General features: G+C 34.5%; 2 protein-coding genes across 4 annotated transcripts; both read right to left on the bottom strand.

Annotated features, from left to right (window-relative positions):
• Positions 1-3,854: 3,854 nt before the first annotated feature.
• On the bottom strand, positions 3,855-4,511 carry LOC142605970 (uncharacterized). The gene has a single exon (XM_075777394.1). It carries the CDS (start codon positions 4,509-4,511, stop codon positions 3,855-3,857), a length of 657 nt encoding a protein of 218 aa, XP_075633509.1.
• Positions 4,512-8,692: 4,181 nt separating this feature from the next.
• On the bottom strand, positions 8,693-12,244 carry LOC142606658 (uncharacterized). 3 transcript variants are annotated; one of them, XR_012839143.1, is made up of 4 exons: positions 11,068-11,134; positions 10,727-10,799; positions 9,775-9,915; positions 8,693-9,573 (listed from the first exon to the last, which is right to left on the bottom strand). XR_012839143.1 is itself a non-coding variant. In XM_075777984.1 (3 exons), the coding sequence occupies exons 2-3, from the start codon at positions 11,150-11,152 to the stop codon at positions 10,723-10,725; spliced, it is 162 nt and encodes a 53-aa protein (XP_075634099.1). In that variant the 5' UTR covers positions 11,153-11,163; positions 12,132-12,244. The 3 variants fall into 3 exon arrangements, 1 of the variants encoding a protein (XP_075634099.1); XR_012839142.1 differs by lacking the exon at positions 8,693-9,573 and having other exon boundaries at positions 9,596-9,915; XM_075777984.1 differs by lacking the exons at positions 8,693-9,573; positions 9,775-9,915 and adding an exon at positions 12,132-12,244 and having other exon boundaries at positions 10,723-10,799; positions 11,068-11,163.
• Positions 12,245-17,061: the final 4,817 nt, after the last annotated feature.

Below are 17,061 nucleotides of genomic sequence, written 5' to 3' on the forward strand. Positions count from 1 at the left end.
CTGAAAGTGAAAATGTCAAAGAGTTGTTTCCATATGTTTTCATTCTCACATTTTTATGGGTATTGAAAATGAAAATAGAACAAAAAACAAACCAAACTAGTTTTTTCATTGGTGGGTCCTACATAAAGCAAGAAATGAAAACAAAATAAACTTTATTTTCAGAGGAACCAAACATGGCCTAAGTTTTTTTTTTTAAGAATCAATTAAGATAGTTAATTGCATTCATTAGGTGTGTGTTATTACTTACTGTTGATACCCGTTTTTGATAAAAATGACCTAATAGCAGAAATGCCCAATAGCAAGCAAAATAAAGAAGAAAAGAATAGAAAAACAAAATAGAAACAAATGGGTCATAAAAGCTCAAAGAAGAAATAAATAAAGCCCAGTGGGCCTGCTTGTTGCCATTTCCTGCAGGAAATGGCAACAAGCAGGACCATAGGCACAATAAGAGGTAAAAACAATGCAAAGAGGCCGTAAAATCCCAAAGAAAAAAGAAGGATAAAAATAAAGTCTAGTGGGCCAATAGGCCCACAAATGCAATAAGAGGTGAAAGCGAGGTAAACGAGACGTGAAAGCCCAAAGAAAAAGGTAAAGCTCAATGGGTCAGCAGGCCTACAGGCACAATGAGGGGTAAAAGAAAAGTAAAGTGAAAGCTAATAGGTCATAAATGCTCAAGGAATGAAGAAATAAAGGGATAAAAACCCCATGGGCTAGTCTGGCAAGAAGTCCTGCCAAACGAACCCACTAGCTCAGGAAGGGGTAAAAGGAGACAAAGCAAGCCCACGATGTTCTCTTCATAAAGGATAAACATGGGCAGAAGGGACACGCAGCAGGATGAAAACAAAACTAACCTACAATGACAGAAATGGCATGGGAATGAAAGAAAACAAAAATAGAGAAGTAGTGGAGCAAGCATGCAGCGGCCAGAGCACCACCAACTTGTACTTAGTCAATACAAGGGAAGTGGGCCTATGTTCAATGGATTCAAAGGGCGTGGTTTGATGGGGCGGGGGGGTTTCAGTTCCTAACTAGTGACTCTTTTAGGGGAAATGCTTTGCTGGGATGATGGCATTTTGCCCAAAAGAGGTGATAAACAGTTGGGACCACTCGATGCATGCTAATGAGGTAGGAAAGGAAAAACCCCAAGGCCTTATTCATTCAAACAAAGGAGAAAGGCTTAAACCAAGATCAAACAAAAGGGAAATTTGTCATGTAACAAGTAGTGGAATAAAGAGAATACACTAGGCATGTCAAGTAGTGGTAGTGGATGAGCAACCTAAAGGTTGGTGGGCAACTTTGAAGGGGAGTCCACCGTAGACCATAAAAAGTTGGTGAAGTCCTATGGGTAAAATAGAGAAATCTCATAAGATTAACAACGTATAAATAGGAATAGTAGCCATAAATGGGAAAGGGGAGGAATGAAGGTAGGAAAAATAAAGAGAATGGAAAGAAAAATAACAAAGAAGAGAGAAAGAGCGAAGTGAAAAGAAAAGAGAGTAAGCATGGCAAAAAGGCATGCATCAATAGGATATCTTTTTCCTCCATTTTAAGTAAACTCACTCTTTGAAATCTCAGAAGTAGCAACAAGTAGCTATTTAGGCCCATTCCCCAGTATGTACAACTTTAATGGCATAGCCCAATTTTTCATAATGCACAACTTTAATGGCATGGCTTAATACTAAGGTTGTTCAGGTTGGGGTCGGGTCCTCTTTGGTTTACTTCTTGCTGGAAGATTAAGCATCTCGCTCTCATTACAAACTTTTGCACATAATAACTTCACCTACTAGAAATTTATTATATTTTGCTATATCAGTTGTTCTGTCTCAATATCTTTAGTATATTTTGTGGTATTAGTTGCTCTATTGTAGGATCTTTATTATATTTTGTTGTATCAATGTTCTATCGCAACATCTTTAGTATATTTTGTTGTATCAGTTGCTCTGCAGTAATATCTTTATTATATTTTGTTGTATCAGTTGTTCTATCGTAGTATCTTTGTCATTTTTGCGGTACCAATTACTCTACTATAGTCTCTTTGTTATATTTGTCGTATCAGTTGTTCCGTTAAGTGAATGTTCCAGTTGTAACTAATCCATTTGCTACAACTAACTTTCTGTCGTAAGACATTTACTCTTTAAATCCATGAAATTGTGCTAATGTCAACAGAGTAAAGTACATATGTATTTATTTTTCTCTATTATCTCCATTCTTGGATACTAGGCTTGTGCATAGATTGGCCCATAGCGTGGTCCTACTAGAGTTTTGGGTCAGGCTCAACTTCTTAACCCATAGCAAAACGGGCCTAGGTGTAGTGAGACAGGCCTCGGCCCATTGACACAAAAAAAACTCACCTACACTTACTTATTAACCAAACAATAAACATAAAGTTTCTAAAAAAAATGGAAGTATTTTTTCCCAAAAAGTGTTGGACAAATGCATCTTAGTTCAAAAAGCATTAGATAAGCAACAAAATATTAGACAATTTTTTGAGCAAAAACTTTTTTTTTTCTTTCTATTTTGGTACTCATTGCAGGTGGTTGAAGTTATATTTTGATGTAATGGTTCAGAGTGATGGTTTAAAGCGGTATCTGACTTCTTGGATTATGGAATGGATTCAGAAATGACTCACTTAAGAAAACTTTTTATTGAAAATGCAAGTAATAATGAAAATGAAAAATAATATGTGAAATTCAAAGTTTATTAGAACAAGAATTCGATTCTAAGTTATCTTGGTCGCCTTTAGATTTCAAAAGGCTAAATTAGGTTGCAAACAAACTAATTCAATGTCTAACTTATTCGAAGTTTTGCATAAAATATATCAAAGCCTAAGCTATCTCACTACACCAAGTTGATTCAAAGCAAACATATTTCAAATTAGCCTAAGCTATCACAATAACACAATGACTTCAATAAGTTCTCTTAATTGTTTGAGATGGTAGTGCTGTGCATTCAAGAGTTATGCTCTTTCCACTTTCGGTTTTTTTAAAACTTTCACCTCTCTCTCCATGTGTGTATGTGTGTGTGCGTGTGTGTGTTAAAAACACTTGGTATTCTAAAAAAAAAAATTGTTTGGGATGGTCTTTCTCTTGGAGCCAAGTCTCTTATTTAGTCGATTATTGTTAGGTACCATGCATTGCTATCCTATCAGGCTTAAAGGACACTTGTTGAATTGATAATAGGTGATTGTAACTTCTAGTGACTGTTTTGAAATTTACAGTAATGACATCATTTTTATTTTTTCTTTTTTTTTAGAGGAAAACAATTTCATTAAACAAGAAAAGGAATACAACAGAGAGCCACCAGTAGGATACACAGTGAGAGAATCTAAAGCAGATGAGATACAAAAGGTGGGGTAACACCTTTCCAAACTTGAGTACAATGGTTGATCTTGGCGAACTGAGCAAGCTCGTGAGCAACTCTATTGAAGTCCCTTTTCAAGTGAGTGAAAAAGCGACAAGAGAAAGAAGCTTTGGCCTACAAAATACCCTCCACCAAGTGCCTAGCTTCGCCCTTAGTATTACCTTGGTTAATAGCATGGATAGCCGAGAGAGCATCAGATTCAAATTTGACTTGGGAGAGTTCCATTTCCTGCACCAACAAAATGCCTTGCTCTAAAGCATAAAGTTTTGTCCAATCTGCTGGGAACTGCGAAGGCAGAGACTTACAAAGAGCAACAATAACTCTGCCAAACACATCTCTAATGACCACCCCAACCCCTGAACTCATTCCTATATCAAGGGAACATGCCCTATCAACATTTACTTTAAACACTCCAGGAGATGGGCTAGACCAGCCTGTAGAATTGGAAGGTTTAGGGGGGAAATCCATCTTGATGGCGCCGTGGAAGTCATCAACTAATCTTTGAGCCATCTCCCAATTTTGAAGGGGCGAAGGCGACCTTCATCATGGAATTGCAGATTCCTATTATCCCAGTTTGCCCAGGAAATGGCAAAGAAAAGCAACAGGTGCTGCTGTGGGGAATTCGCTAGAAAATGGAATGCAAGATCTTTGAAGTCTCGGGTTTCCAGCAGCAAACTAAAAGGGCAGTCTTGCCAAAGGGCCAAAACTGAGAGGGCAAAGTCACAAGTGATTAAACTATGTGTTAAGCATTCCACTTCCTCATCACAGACCGGGCAAGTGTAGTTTGTGCACAGACCCCTTAATTGCATATTGACCAATATTGGTAGGCCATTTAAATAAGCTCTCCAAGAAAATATTTTGAATTTTTCTGGGAGTTCTAACTTCCAAAGATTCTTCCAAAGAGCGGAATTAGGGTCACCTGAAGAGCACTCAACAGCCTCAGACGATTCTAGGAGATTGACAGCAATAAAATAAGCACTTTTAACATAAAATTCTCCTTTTCTATTCCCAATGCAAATAATATTGTCATCATGCAGATTAAAGCTCAAGGGAATCTTGAGAATAGTGTCTGCTTCGAAAGGGAGGAAGAGAGCTCTAACAGAATCGGCCTTCCACCACCTGGTGACCGGGTTAATGAGAGAGGAGACCATGGGGTAGTCATTAGTGATCCGAGGGGGGGGGGTAATGACTTTAAAGGTTGAGGGGGTTGGAAGCCACTTATCATCCCAGATAAATATCCTTCGACCATTCCCAACTCTCTAGTGAGTGCCCATTCTAAGGACCTCAAAGCTATTATAATACTCCTCCAGGTATAGGAGGGTTTGCTACCTAAGCTAGCATTAAGCACATTACAATAGGGAAAGTATTTTGCCTTGAGAATGCGAGCTGCCTGTGAACTTGGATTTGTGAGAATTCTTCAAGCTTGCTTAGCTAGAAGGGCAAGACTGAAAGCTTGCAAATTTCGAAACCCCAAACCCCCAAGAGATTTTGGCTTGCACATCTTTCTCCAACTAATCCAAGCGATTTTCGACTCTTGATTTTTTTGCCCCCACCAAAAATTCCTCATCATTCTTTCAAACTCATCACAAAGGCATTGTTTATTGAATTAACAACACATGTCAATTCCCTTTAAAACAAGTGGTCAACCATAAAAAGAAGATATTAGTTAAATGGGGTTGCTAAATGTGAAAGCTTTCACAAGCTTGCAACCCATTTATTTTTGGCGGAAATATCATTTTGGTCCCTACATTTTAGTAGCAGTCAACATGGTTTTTGTTATTTTCAACTTCCAGTCAATTTAGTCTTTACCGTTAACTCACTAACGAAAAATACTTAGGTGACAAGCGGTTTGTATTATTGATGTACACGTGGCTAACATAATAATATAAATCAAATAACTAAGAGAGATGCTACATCCACAACATTTTCATAACAAATCATAGATGGTTAGTTGTTATTAGTTCAAATTTGATCCTAACAAAAAGATTACTTTTTTGCCCCAATAATAATAACTAGTAACAACCTGCCACTTGGGATTTGTTGTAAAAATGTTGTGAAAATGTTGTGGACATAAAATTTCTCAATAATTAAACATAATCCACACAAGCATTTTAAAGATAAAAAAAGCCATGTCAAATAAAAAAATCTGAAAAAATTAATTGAAAAAAGAAGAAGAATTCAAAACAAAATTTCTCAGTTTTTTTAGATTTCTTTTGTACTCTTCCAGTTTCTTAGCTACCAAAAGCTTACCCAGAAACACAACAATCTGGAAAAACAATAATATTAGGCTACATAGATTCACCCTGGCCCCTTACCATGCACCCAAATTCTTAAGTACAACCTAACAAAACAAAATCCACATCACTTGCACAAACCCTCACCCCAAAGTCAAAGAGAGAAAGGGCAACTTCAGATTGTTGCAGCCGCAAACGATGGCAAGAAAACCCAACAATTAAACAAGGCTAAACTGTGGCGGTGCGACATGCTTGGGCTGAGGACAAAGGCGAATCAACCTCCATTGTGGATTTCGTTGATGCAAAGAATTTGAAGGAAAAAAGCCATTTGAATTTGATTCGGGCTGTCTGTTGGTGTGCATTGTCTAATCGAAGTGCAAGGCATTGGGAATGATTCTATGACTTCTGTTATTTGGAGTGAGACCAGTAACGTTACAAAAATCGAAACTTTTCTCAAATTGTTTCAATTTAATGCTTTAGGATTTGGGTCAACTTCAGAATATTCAATAATGTACTATATAGTTTGTATTGAATCTTTTCGGTGCTTGGGTTTTAAGGAATGAGTCTTTTCATAGCTTGGACAATTTTATTGAATTATTTCTTATACAAGTTTTTTGCAGTTTCTTTACGTTTTCTGTGTTTGGTATTTGTTCAAGATATAGAGGAATTTTTTGTGATTGTTGTGTTGCTGGGTACTGTGTTTGGTATCTAAGAAAGTGCAAGAATACAAAAGAAAATAGAAGAAATTGAGGATTTACAACAAAAAAAAAATTCTTTAATTTTTTTCTTTTAATTTTTATTTTAGATTTTGTTTATCTGACATGTCCTTTTTTTTTTTAATTTTTCATTAAAATGCTTATGTGAATTTTTGATGTTAAATTATTTGGTTAATATTATTATGTTAGCCATATGTCGCCAATCATGCAAATTGTTTGTCATCTAAACATTTTTCGTTAATGAGTTAACAATAGGTATCAAATTGACTGGAAGTTGAAAATAACAAGGACCATATTGATTGCTACCAAAATGTAGGAGCCAAATTGACAATGGTTTCAAAATGTAGGAACCAAAATAGTATTTTCGCATTTATTTTTTGTAATTTTGTAGCTTGTATTGGTAGATGAACCGATATAGAAAACCCCCCCTGAAATGTACCATTAAAAATATTAAAGAAAGCAGACTATATCAGACGTATTGGCTGAAGTTCAAGCATTTTTAGCCCAAAAAAACATTGGCCTGTACAAAAAACTACTAAAAAAAAAACAAGTGGCAAATATTCCACATCGCCGATTGCTCCTCCTTCTTATGTTTTGTCTACCCTTTTATTTTTATTTTTATTTTTATGTGCCTTTTTGTTTATTCCCCCCCTCTCCTGGATTCCCCACTGGCCCACCCAACCCCCCGCACGCCCCCTCCAGGATTTGTGTCGTGCTCAAGTCAATTGCATATGCATCAATAAAAGCAATTAACAGAGTCTGGCTACGGTTTTGAGACCTATGTACTAGAAACATGTGCAGAGCATGAGTCAAATGGGTTTGATGGAAGTATTAAACATAACTTAGGGTCGGTTTGTGATCCACTTATATTGTTAAAATTAGAAACTTTTTGCTGAAGGTACTATAGATAAAAGTAAAAATTAGTTAAAATAGTACAGTGAGACCTATAAATAGTACTAAAAAGTGCAGTGAAACTCATAAATAATGGCAAAAATAAGCTGAATAGTAAAATAAGTTGGCAAAAATAATCTTTGCCAAATCAGACACTTAATTCGTCCAAAAATTGGTATGGATGTAAGTTTTATCCAACAAAACTCTCTTCAATTAAAATTCATTTTGACAAACTTGAGCTTTATACAAAAAGGAAGGGCGTCCGTAATTGAAAATCCCAGTCCAACTTATTCACTTTAGGTGCCCATTTAAGCTGGCCCATTTGGGCCACTGGAAGTAGAGGTAGAGGTTTTTTGGTTTTGAACTTTTTAAGAATACAAATATACAATAGAATTGGACACTCTAAATAATAATTTTTTAAAAAAAAAAAAAAGAAGAAGAAAAAGAAGAAGAAGAATAGAATTGGACAAAATAAGGAGTGAAATTAGCGTCTTTAAATTTACCAAATCTTCATGCTGTACCACTACAACCTTACACAACACAACCTTCAAAATTTGATTAAAGACGGGCTAAAAGAAAATTCCAGGCAACTGGAAGTATAGTCCATCAAAATAAGAACTTCTTTTTTTTTGGAAGAATCAAAATAAGTACTTGGTCCTTGCCACCTTGGAGCAAATTACTTTTTTTTTTTTTGTGTGGCTAAATAAGGAGATAGTTGATTAGATATTAATAAGTTAGTATGTAACGTAAGTTTCAGTTAGCTCAACTAGTAAAATCTCTGATGGTTGTATAAGAGATCTGGAGTTCAATCCCCGCCTACACCAAAAATTGATTGGTGTCTTGGTTTGATGATAAAGAGCTATCATCAGGAGCGAATGCCATAAGTTAATTGATTGGTGTCTTGGTCTGATGATAAAGAGCTATCATCAAGAGCAAAAAAAAAGAAAAAAGAAGAAGAAGAAGAAGTTAGGATGTTACAAATGTGTTGGACCGTATTAAGGGCCAGCAATTATTCCACCACATCCGATGGTTTTCCATAAGAGCCTTGAATGAGGAATTAAGTGTAAATTTGAACCACTACACTGGAGTCAAGCTCAACAATTAAGTTAACAATTCCAAGGTCTTCGGCTAGTAGAAGCCCATCTCGGAGGGTTGTTGAATAGATCAAAGAACAGATTGCCATTATGTACTTATTTCTCTTCATATTTTGCGATTAATCGAGTTCTTTTAATAGATTATAGTATAAAAGCAAAAAGAATCTAGTAAAGTTGAAAATGTAAGCTATGCATTCACCGATTAAAAATAAAACATCCATCCAAAATGATTCAAAGATCAAGTTATCAAAGAGCAAAAACAAAACATAGTGTCAACAGTAACTTTAAAAGTGATTCAAAAAGATAATCATGCCTCTCATGACCAAAAGGAAATTAAAGACAAAATGATGACAACAAAGTCTAAAGAAGTCAACAAGACAAGCAATGACCATGAATATTACAGAGAGTTCCAAGAAATAAATAAGAAGTGTATTTCTCCTAGAAAGAAGACAGGACAATATTTTCTAAATAAAATCTCTTATAACCTTCCTTCTTTCTTTCTCTCTCATTTCCTCACCTTCAATTCTAGATCGACTCCAAGCTTGCAACTCAAAGTTTTATTGTAAGTGTTTCGAAGTTCAAATAATAATATTTCAACTTTCATGGTCTATCTATTAAATTTATGCTTTTATATTTTGGCTGAGGCATTGCGAAAAGCGTTAACAATATTGATTAATGCTACATCTCAAAAATATATATTGATCAATGCTAGTTTGGTCTTTCCTGGTCTTCGCTTTTCTTCATTTTCTTTTGGGAAGAAAGTCAAGAAAGACAAATGCAACTAGAGAAAATATCCGGGCAGATGCCAGAGGATTAGGGAGGAGAAAACAAACAGTCTTACAAATATATATAAGTTGAGAAGAAAAGCTATATATTGGGGCATTACTATTTACTACAACAGTGGTTTCAGCAGAACCGAGTGGTCTCGTGGAACAAACCTGATAGAGATTATGCGGGTTGTGTCCATTTTAGCTCGCAAAATTGAACACAGCAGATATCCCTCAACTCGCAAATTTGAACACAGCAGATATCCCTCAAGCGACCATGGTTTCTGCAGATTATTTTGGAGGATGTATTCAACCTGGTGAAAGAGTTTGTTTTGTGTAATTTTTCTCGGTGTTATAGGGAAGCCAATAAAGCTGTCATCAAATGACTAAGTGAGCCTTTAGTTTGAAATTTGAAGGTTCCCTCTTGGTAGATAGGCTCCCATTTTCAGTTGCTGAATGTTGGGGAGGAATGCTTCTGTTGTTGATGCATGTATGCTTGTTTTCCACTTTCCTAAAGAAGTATTTTCATTCAGTGACCAAAAATAAAGAATATTATTCATGAGAACATTTTCAACAATCTAAACCGGTTAAAAATCCTTATGAGAGGGAAACTGCTATAAAACAATAGAAAATGGTCTGAAATCCTTATGACAAGGGTGTAAAATACATAAAGGATAGTTTTTTTGTTTTATTAAGTACATTGAGGACATACACGGTTGTCTTTACAACTTAAGATACTCCCAAGTGATTCCAATCAGAGTGGGATATGCTGCAGCAACATTAAATCTTCCACAATACATCCTTGTTTGTCATCCTTCAAGTTGATTCCAGTTCAGGTCCTCACCCTAGAAGCCTGATATAAAAGTTACAGAAAAATTAAGAAAATGCACTTGTTTTTTACATAATTTATAAGTAAACTAGATTACTTTAGAGACAGAGAGATTTAGAAATCTCCAACATGGGGTTCAATGACTCAATAGCAGACACAAGTCAGCCAATAAAAATAAAAAAACAAAAGAAAAAGAATTGAGGATTAGCTCTACAGGCAGTAGATTAACAATACACACTGATTGTGGGTTGAGTCGGCCGACTAATAACAGAACATACCACATTGTGGTTCAGGCCAGAAAACAAGGCCCAAATCCCACCATCGTTTTATTCGTTGCAACAATACCAGTACAAAGCAGCCAAACATTGTCTCCAATCTACAATTAAAATTACAACCTGCAAGTTCCTTTTTTAATTTTGGCAATCAGCTCTTTCAAGCATGTATGAAAACAAAGGTAGGCAAATATGCCACATGCATGTGCATGACAAGCAGCACACAAAAAGGACCCATGACCAAACACTTTGACATGCAGAACCATTCAGAAGCAGTTATTTTGAGATCTCCATGTATAAAATGAATGCATGCAGAGGTGCTATAAAATTTCGTTCATCAAAAAATGGATTGTTTTAGTACAAATTCCATCTCTTTCCAATATCTCAAAAGTGTAGCTTAAAGTATAAGCTGTATTCCTTACACCCCTAAGTAATGATATGGAAAATATTTCATATCCTTACTTGTCCAAAAGTGCGTCACAAAGTACATAGTGACTATATCCAATAATAAAATGCTATATAAGTTATCGCTTCATGAGAAAAAATAAAGGTTCTTAAGTTACCTCTTGCAGAACTCAGTTACATATCGTGATCCATTGTAAAGAATGAACCACATCAACATGATGATCAAAGTATCTGGTACAATTTAGGAATTCACAAGTGCTGGTTGACGATGGAATGGTGGCAGATAAAACCAACAGTAGTTATTAACTCTGTAAATTAACCTTAACTCTTAGTTTTGAATTTTGACTCAAAACAAAATTATACTACTATTTGTTTAGCTCATAATTGGCTTCACAAATGTCAAAATAGTATGTAAAATAACAATATCCATGACATAAGGTATTAGAGACATATATCAAGGAGATTGGATCCTTAAGGAGAATGGTGCAATGGAGGATACTGAAAAGATAACGCTCCCACCAATCCAACATGTAGAGCCCAAAAGTAACATTGTAAAGATAGAGTTTGCGCTGAATCCAGTTCATAGTTCTGAAACCTACAAAAATGGGCATATATCTAGAATCAAAATAAGATAGACATGAGCAAAATTGAATCAACAAATTGAAGAAATTAAATTTCACAAAAAAATTAGAGGGGGGGAAAAAGCTGATTGCAATCTAGAAGTTTCACAATCTGTGGGGATAAAGGAAAAAGAGCTTAGGTTTAAGGTTGGACAAAGTCTTGTTTGTTGTGAGAGAGAGAGAGAGAGAGAGACGTCTATAAAATAGATATCTTAAATCCCAAAGAATTTTTTCCTATGTCTTTTTAATGATTCTAAAATGATGAGAGAGGTACAAGTCAGCAACACCAGGCTTGCTAAAACTTTTCTGTGCACAAAATCTGGGCAGGGCGCAAAATTGGGTCAACGTAAAAACCCAACAGTTGTCAACTGCATCCACGTTTACAGTATGATCAAAGACTCCCATGAAATAAATTTTGATCATCAACATCAATCACAGGCTATCTCAATGCTTTCTATAGCACTAGAAACTGAGTGGAGTGTAGGTACTAGAGCTTCAACAGAAACCAAACCTGGTGAGCTATGGTATCATGGATTATCAAAATCCCTTAACCTATACATTATCTACATGGTTGGGCCTAATTGGTTAGATTCCCATTCAGTTTCCTTTCCTGAGAGAGATTGTTAAAAGAACTAGCAACAGCAACCGTTTGATAATAGACAACACAACAGATCAAGCAAATTCAAAGTACTTCCATTTTATGGTTTTTACAGCTACTTTATAATTGGGTTTGGGTTCATTAAGCTTATTGAGCAATAGCTTATATTATATTCATTGAAAGAGAAAATTTCCAACAAATGAACTTATTGGGATTTCACCATTTCTCTTGGTGAAATGGTCAGCTCTCTCTAAAAAGCAATTGGATAATTTACAACTAGTTTAGGAGCAACCCATAATCGAAATCCGTAGACAGTAAACAAGGAGCTAGGGTTTGGGTTCGTACCTGAAATGAACTATTCAGTTAGTTTAGTCCACCTCTTCCACGCGACAATTTAGTTTACTCACTATTTTTTTTCCTCTCACACCTAGCAGAGATTTTAGGCTTTTGTAGCTTTGTTTCGTTGTGTACTACCATTGTCGTTTTGCCTTTTAAAGTAAATATAGCGGCGGCTACCATTAAATCTCGCCGTAACAATTCATAATTAGTTTGACGGCTACATTTGTGAATTAATTCACGGCTACATCTTGACTATAGAATTTTTTTTTTTTTTGAGAGAAGAGAAGATTTTTAAAAAAAAATGACATAACTTTTAGATACATAACTCAAGCTTTAAACTTCTTTTATTCACACTCATTTTTCAATGAGGGATTAACTCACTATTTTTTCTTTTGAGAATTCTAAGTATTTTTAACACACACACATAGGAAGAGGGGAGAAGGTTTTTTAATCTTGACTATAGAACTTGTGTTTACATTGAATACAATAAAGAGTTTATATATTATATATTAGATAACTTTAAGCTAATCTTTTACTAACTCATAATTAATTTCTCAAAAAAAGAAAAAGTTCACGTGTTCTACTTATATGGACCTACAATTGATTTGAAACTTTTGGGACATAAATATCTACAACATATATAATCAATCAACATATAGAGTCTAGATTCATTTGTTCAAGGCTACAAATAAGATCGTAAATTTTATAGTTTAACTCCATTGAAAAAAAGGTTTAAGTTATTCACTTGGTTATAGAAAATATAGTATACCTCGTGGACAAAAGAGACGTGATTAATTTATTGTGTTTATCAATTTGTTAATAGTCATTTTGGCAACAAATTTTATGGTTTGACAGAACGGCTAAGCTCAATTGCTTAGCAGATTCGATCAATGTATCTTATCAATTGTATTTTACTTCGTTGCATGGCCCAAGCCCATGCAAATAGTTGGGAAATCCCTTTACATGGGCCTAGTCCGTATGTACCACAAAGCGGGCTAGGGATGCTGGGGGCATTTAGGGCCCATGAAGGAGGTCTAGTATCAAAAATTTCTACCCTAGAATTGGCTCCATGCTCTAGCTGACCATGCCCCTAATTTTCAGCACAACTCCATTTTCCACATCAAAGCATAGCTAAGTCTAAAAAAAACTTAATAGCCTAGCCCACTCAGCCACCCAAATGTAGTTTTCCAAGGTCTGCAAAGACCAAAAACGGTAGCCATGCAGAGGAAGCAATTTTGTTTCCAAAATCATGTAAAAAGCAACCAAACCCCCTCATAAGTAGTGGCGGAACCACTTGATGGCCAAGGGGAGCCTGGGCCCCCCCAAAATTTTTTAAAACAATAATTTTTTTTAAAAATATCTCAAATAATTTGATAGTTTTCAAATACCTTATCATTTTGGCCACCCATACCTAATAATATACATACATATTTAAGAAAATCTAAAAATAAATAAAATTTTCATTTAACTAAAATACAATCTATAAATATATGTGTCAACAAATTACAATAATTAAACATTAATTATCTTTAAAATGAACACATAGGTATTTTAACAATTATCTCAACAAATAAAAGGGAAAAAATTGAGTTATGAAGTATTGTATATTACTATTTTACATTTCATACAAAAAAAAAAAAAAAAAAAAAATATATATATATATATATATATATATATATATATATATATATATATATATAGCCCTCCAAAGATAAATTCCTGACTATGCCACTGCTCCTAAGCATAAAACATAATACACTAAATCATAGAAATATCATCTAAAAGGTCAAAGGCCTTCCTCCCAACTAAAAAATGGTCAAAAGCATCCCCTAAAGCTTGATATAAATATTCATCACTAGCCCACAAGAGAAAGGAGAACGTTTTCCCTACAAAACCCAAAACTTTGATACAAAAGCCCAATCAGCTACCCAGTATTTGGACGATTTGAAAGCCTAGAGGTGAAAGTGCTAGTACAGGGGAACTCTCCTTTCCTTACTTGGGACCTCCCTTAATTTCCCCCTCTTGTTGACTACGGGTTGAAAATTCTGAGTCATATTTTTACACACTTTCTTGTGTTTCACTTTGTTTTGGTTTCTCTTTCCATAAAACACCATTAGCCATTGTGTATCCCGCATTGTGAATTTTGGGCTTGACTTTCCAACAACATACGAATTTAACGAAACCAAAGGGATTTTTTGGGCTTATTTCTACATTCTCGGCCTTTGTCGCAAAACCTACCCCGACACAATTCATGTTTAATTTGTGGATACAATATTGCTTATCAATTCATAATAAACAATAACCATAATAACACTAAAATTTCACAATATTTTTATAATTTTAAAGGTGACATGTTAATTATAATGTTAGTGGTAGTCCATTAAAATTAATGTCATGCTAATCACAATTTGCTATTTTAATAAGTTCATAAAAGAGTTGTAAAATTTATTGCGTTTGTAACATTATTGATTCATAAATGAGAAAAAATTATTTTATAGAAAATTATCTATAATTTTTTTCTTTCTCTTTGGATCATCTATCCCATATTAATTATGACTTGAGTAAGTTCAATAAATAAATAAAAAGCTAAAATATATATATTTTTTTTGTCTAAACTTTAGGGAGGAAAATAATATTTGGGTAAACTACATATTTATTCCTTAACGTTTACACTATATTTCAATTTGGTCTTTAATGTTTCAAATGTGTCAAAATAGTTCTTAAGCTTTGTTGGGGCTGTTTTTCGTTGCGCAGCCACATGTTGTCTGCTGAAGGGGTGACCTTACTAGACCCAAATTTGTATGGGGAGTTGCGTCTGGAACTTAGGCCTACAAAATGGGTAAAGCCCAAAATCTAAGAATCATGATAATGGTTGAATAAATAAATAATATGTGTTTGATATAATAGATTTGATTAATAGTTGTAGTAGTAGTTGAAATAGAGTAATATATATTTAAAGGTGAAATTATCAACTATTCAATAATGTAAATTTAGAGATATGGAAATGTAGTGAATTATCTTTGTATGGTTTGTAACTCCAGCTGTATAGCATCAATGAGTTGATAATATTTTAGCAGAATGACTCCAGCGGTGGAGAGACAGTATGTCACAATAAGTCTTTCCTTGATGACTTCAAGATTGAAGGGGAAAATGAGTGCAACTAGAGGGAGAGAGAGTATGTCCAGCTGTGTGTAGATGTTGATTTAGTTTGTCCCCTTTATCATACACTTAAATGAATTTTCCCGTGATAATACTCTTTTAGTTATTAGAAGTTATGAGAAGGGCTTCAATATGAAGTCTTTGTACCTTTTAAGAGAATGACTTTATGTAAGTTAGATTCGTGTCTTTCATGAGAAGGGCTTTTGTAAGAAGTTGTGCCTTCTAGAAGAAGAACTTTAGTATTAGAAGTTTATAACTTCCATGAGAAGGGCTTTTAGTATAAGTATTTGATATCTCTTGAGAAGTATGGAGATAGTAAAAGATTTAGATGTTTTGTGGGATGTAATATTTGTAATTTGTATGAGTAATAAGTATGGGTATTTGGTGAGAGATAAGTTTGTAATATATATGAGGAATATGTATGTATTATTTGTGAGAGATGTAATTTGTAAGATATATGAGAGATATGTGTGGGTATTTTGTGAGATATGTACTTTGTGAGAGTATGAGAGATATGTAAGATGGTAAATGAATTGTGTTAGAGCTACTGGAAAGATTATAGTGATGGCTTGTGTTGCTTTCTATGAGGAAAAATTTTGTAAGAAAAGAGTATGAAAATGTGTTTAGGTGTTTGTAGATATGAGCAGTAAGATAGATGTATTTTCTAAATATAGAGAGTGAGAGAATGAGCATAAGATGATTAATGGTGTTGGTGTGTAATAGTGTATTTAGCAATGTTGTTGGGATTTTCAGCTGGGGGATGGATATGTGTTTATAAGTAATTGTATGAGGGGTATTTATGAGCTAAGTTACTAACATGAGTACTAAGAACTTCAAAACTCATAACCTCATTAAAGAGCTAAGAAGATAATTGGAGAGAGCGAGAGAAAATAGAGAAGTTATGAAAGGTTAGTTCAACTCTATTGGCGTGCTTTAGTGTATTAATGAGGGGTTTTATTTATAACTGGGTTTAAGGGGGTACTTACCAAAGAATCTCATCCAAAATCTGTCTCAATCAATAATAAATCTTTGAAAAATCCATCATATGATTTGGCCAAAAATGGTATGTTCAACTTTAAGGGGTTTTTGCTGTTTTGGATAATATCAGCTAGAGGAAAGACCAACAAAAAAGAAAATAATTTTAGCAAGAAAAAGATAGTTTCTTTGGTTGGTTTTGGTTTTTAGCCAAATAAGAAAATTCAATAATGTTAAGAATGTTGGGTCAGCTGTCCCATCTGTTCTGAAAAAGCTGTGACAGTTGTCTGAAAAAAGCTGTCACAGCTGTCATAAGATAGTTGTTGCTCGGAGCTAAAGTAGATGAGGCTAGCTGGATGATTTCAAGCTGCTGGAGAGAATATTCAAAATTTATTTATTGGATTTAGCTGAAAATGGTAAGATCTCTTTTAAGAATATTTTGCTATTTTGGGTATAGCAGCTGACTACTAGAATTGAGGATTAAATGACTGGTGATGTCATTTTCGGCTAAGTGTCAAGTGCTAAAGACACTGTTGGTGTTCTGCTGGAAATGTTTCTACTTTTAGGTATTTATATTTTTGGTCCATGATTCTACTACAATACATTTTTAATAAATAATAGAATGATTGATTGATAGTTAATGAAACTTCAGAGATCTAGTCAAATTCTTATTGTGTTGTGACTTAATCTTGATGAGCAAGAAGAGCATTTAATGCTCTGGTTTGGCAGTTGGCAAGGGAATATTTGGTCTGATTATGGCAGATGATAGCTGGGTATTGAAGATATCATGAATATTTTATAT

This window comes from Castanea sativa, chromosome 8 (assembly GCF_040712315.1).
Source record: "Castanea sativa cultivar Marrone di Chiusa Pesio chromosome 8, ASM4071231v1".
Lineage (NCBI taxonomy): Eukaryota > Viridiplantae > Streptophyta > Magnoliopsida > Fagales > Fagaceae > Castanea > Castanea sativa.

Bases quoted from the DNA above. Each gene is read 5' to 3' on its own strand.
- LOC142605970 (XM_075777394.1), bottom strand. From the start codon at position 4,511: ATGGTCTCCTCTCTCATTAACCCGGTCACCAGGTGGTGGAAGGCCGAT.
- LOC142606658 (XM_075777984.1), bottom strand. From the start codon at position 11,152: ATGAACTGGATTCAGCGCAAACTCTATCTTTACAATGTTACTTTTGGG. The intron at 10,800-11,067 runs GTATCCTCCATT...AAATTGTACCAG, and splicing joins GTGGGAGCGTTATCTTTTCA to ATACTTTGATCATCATGTTG.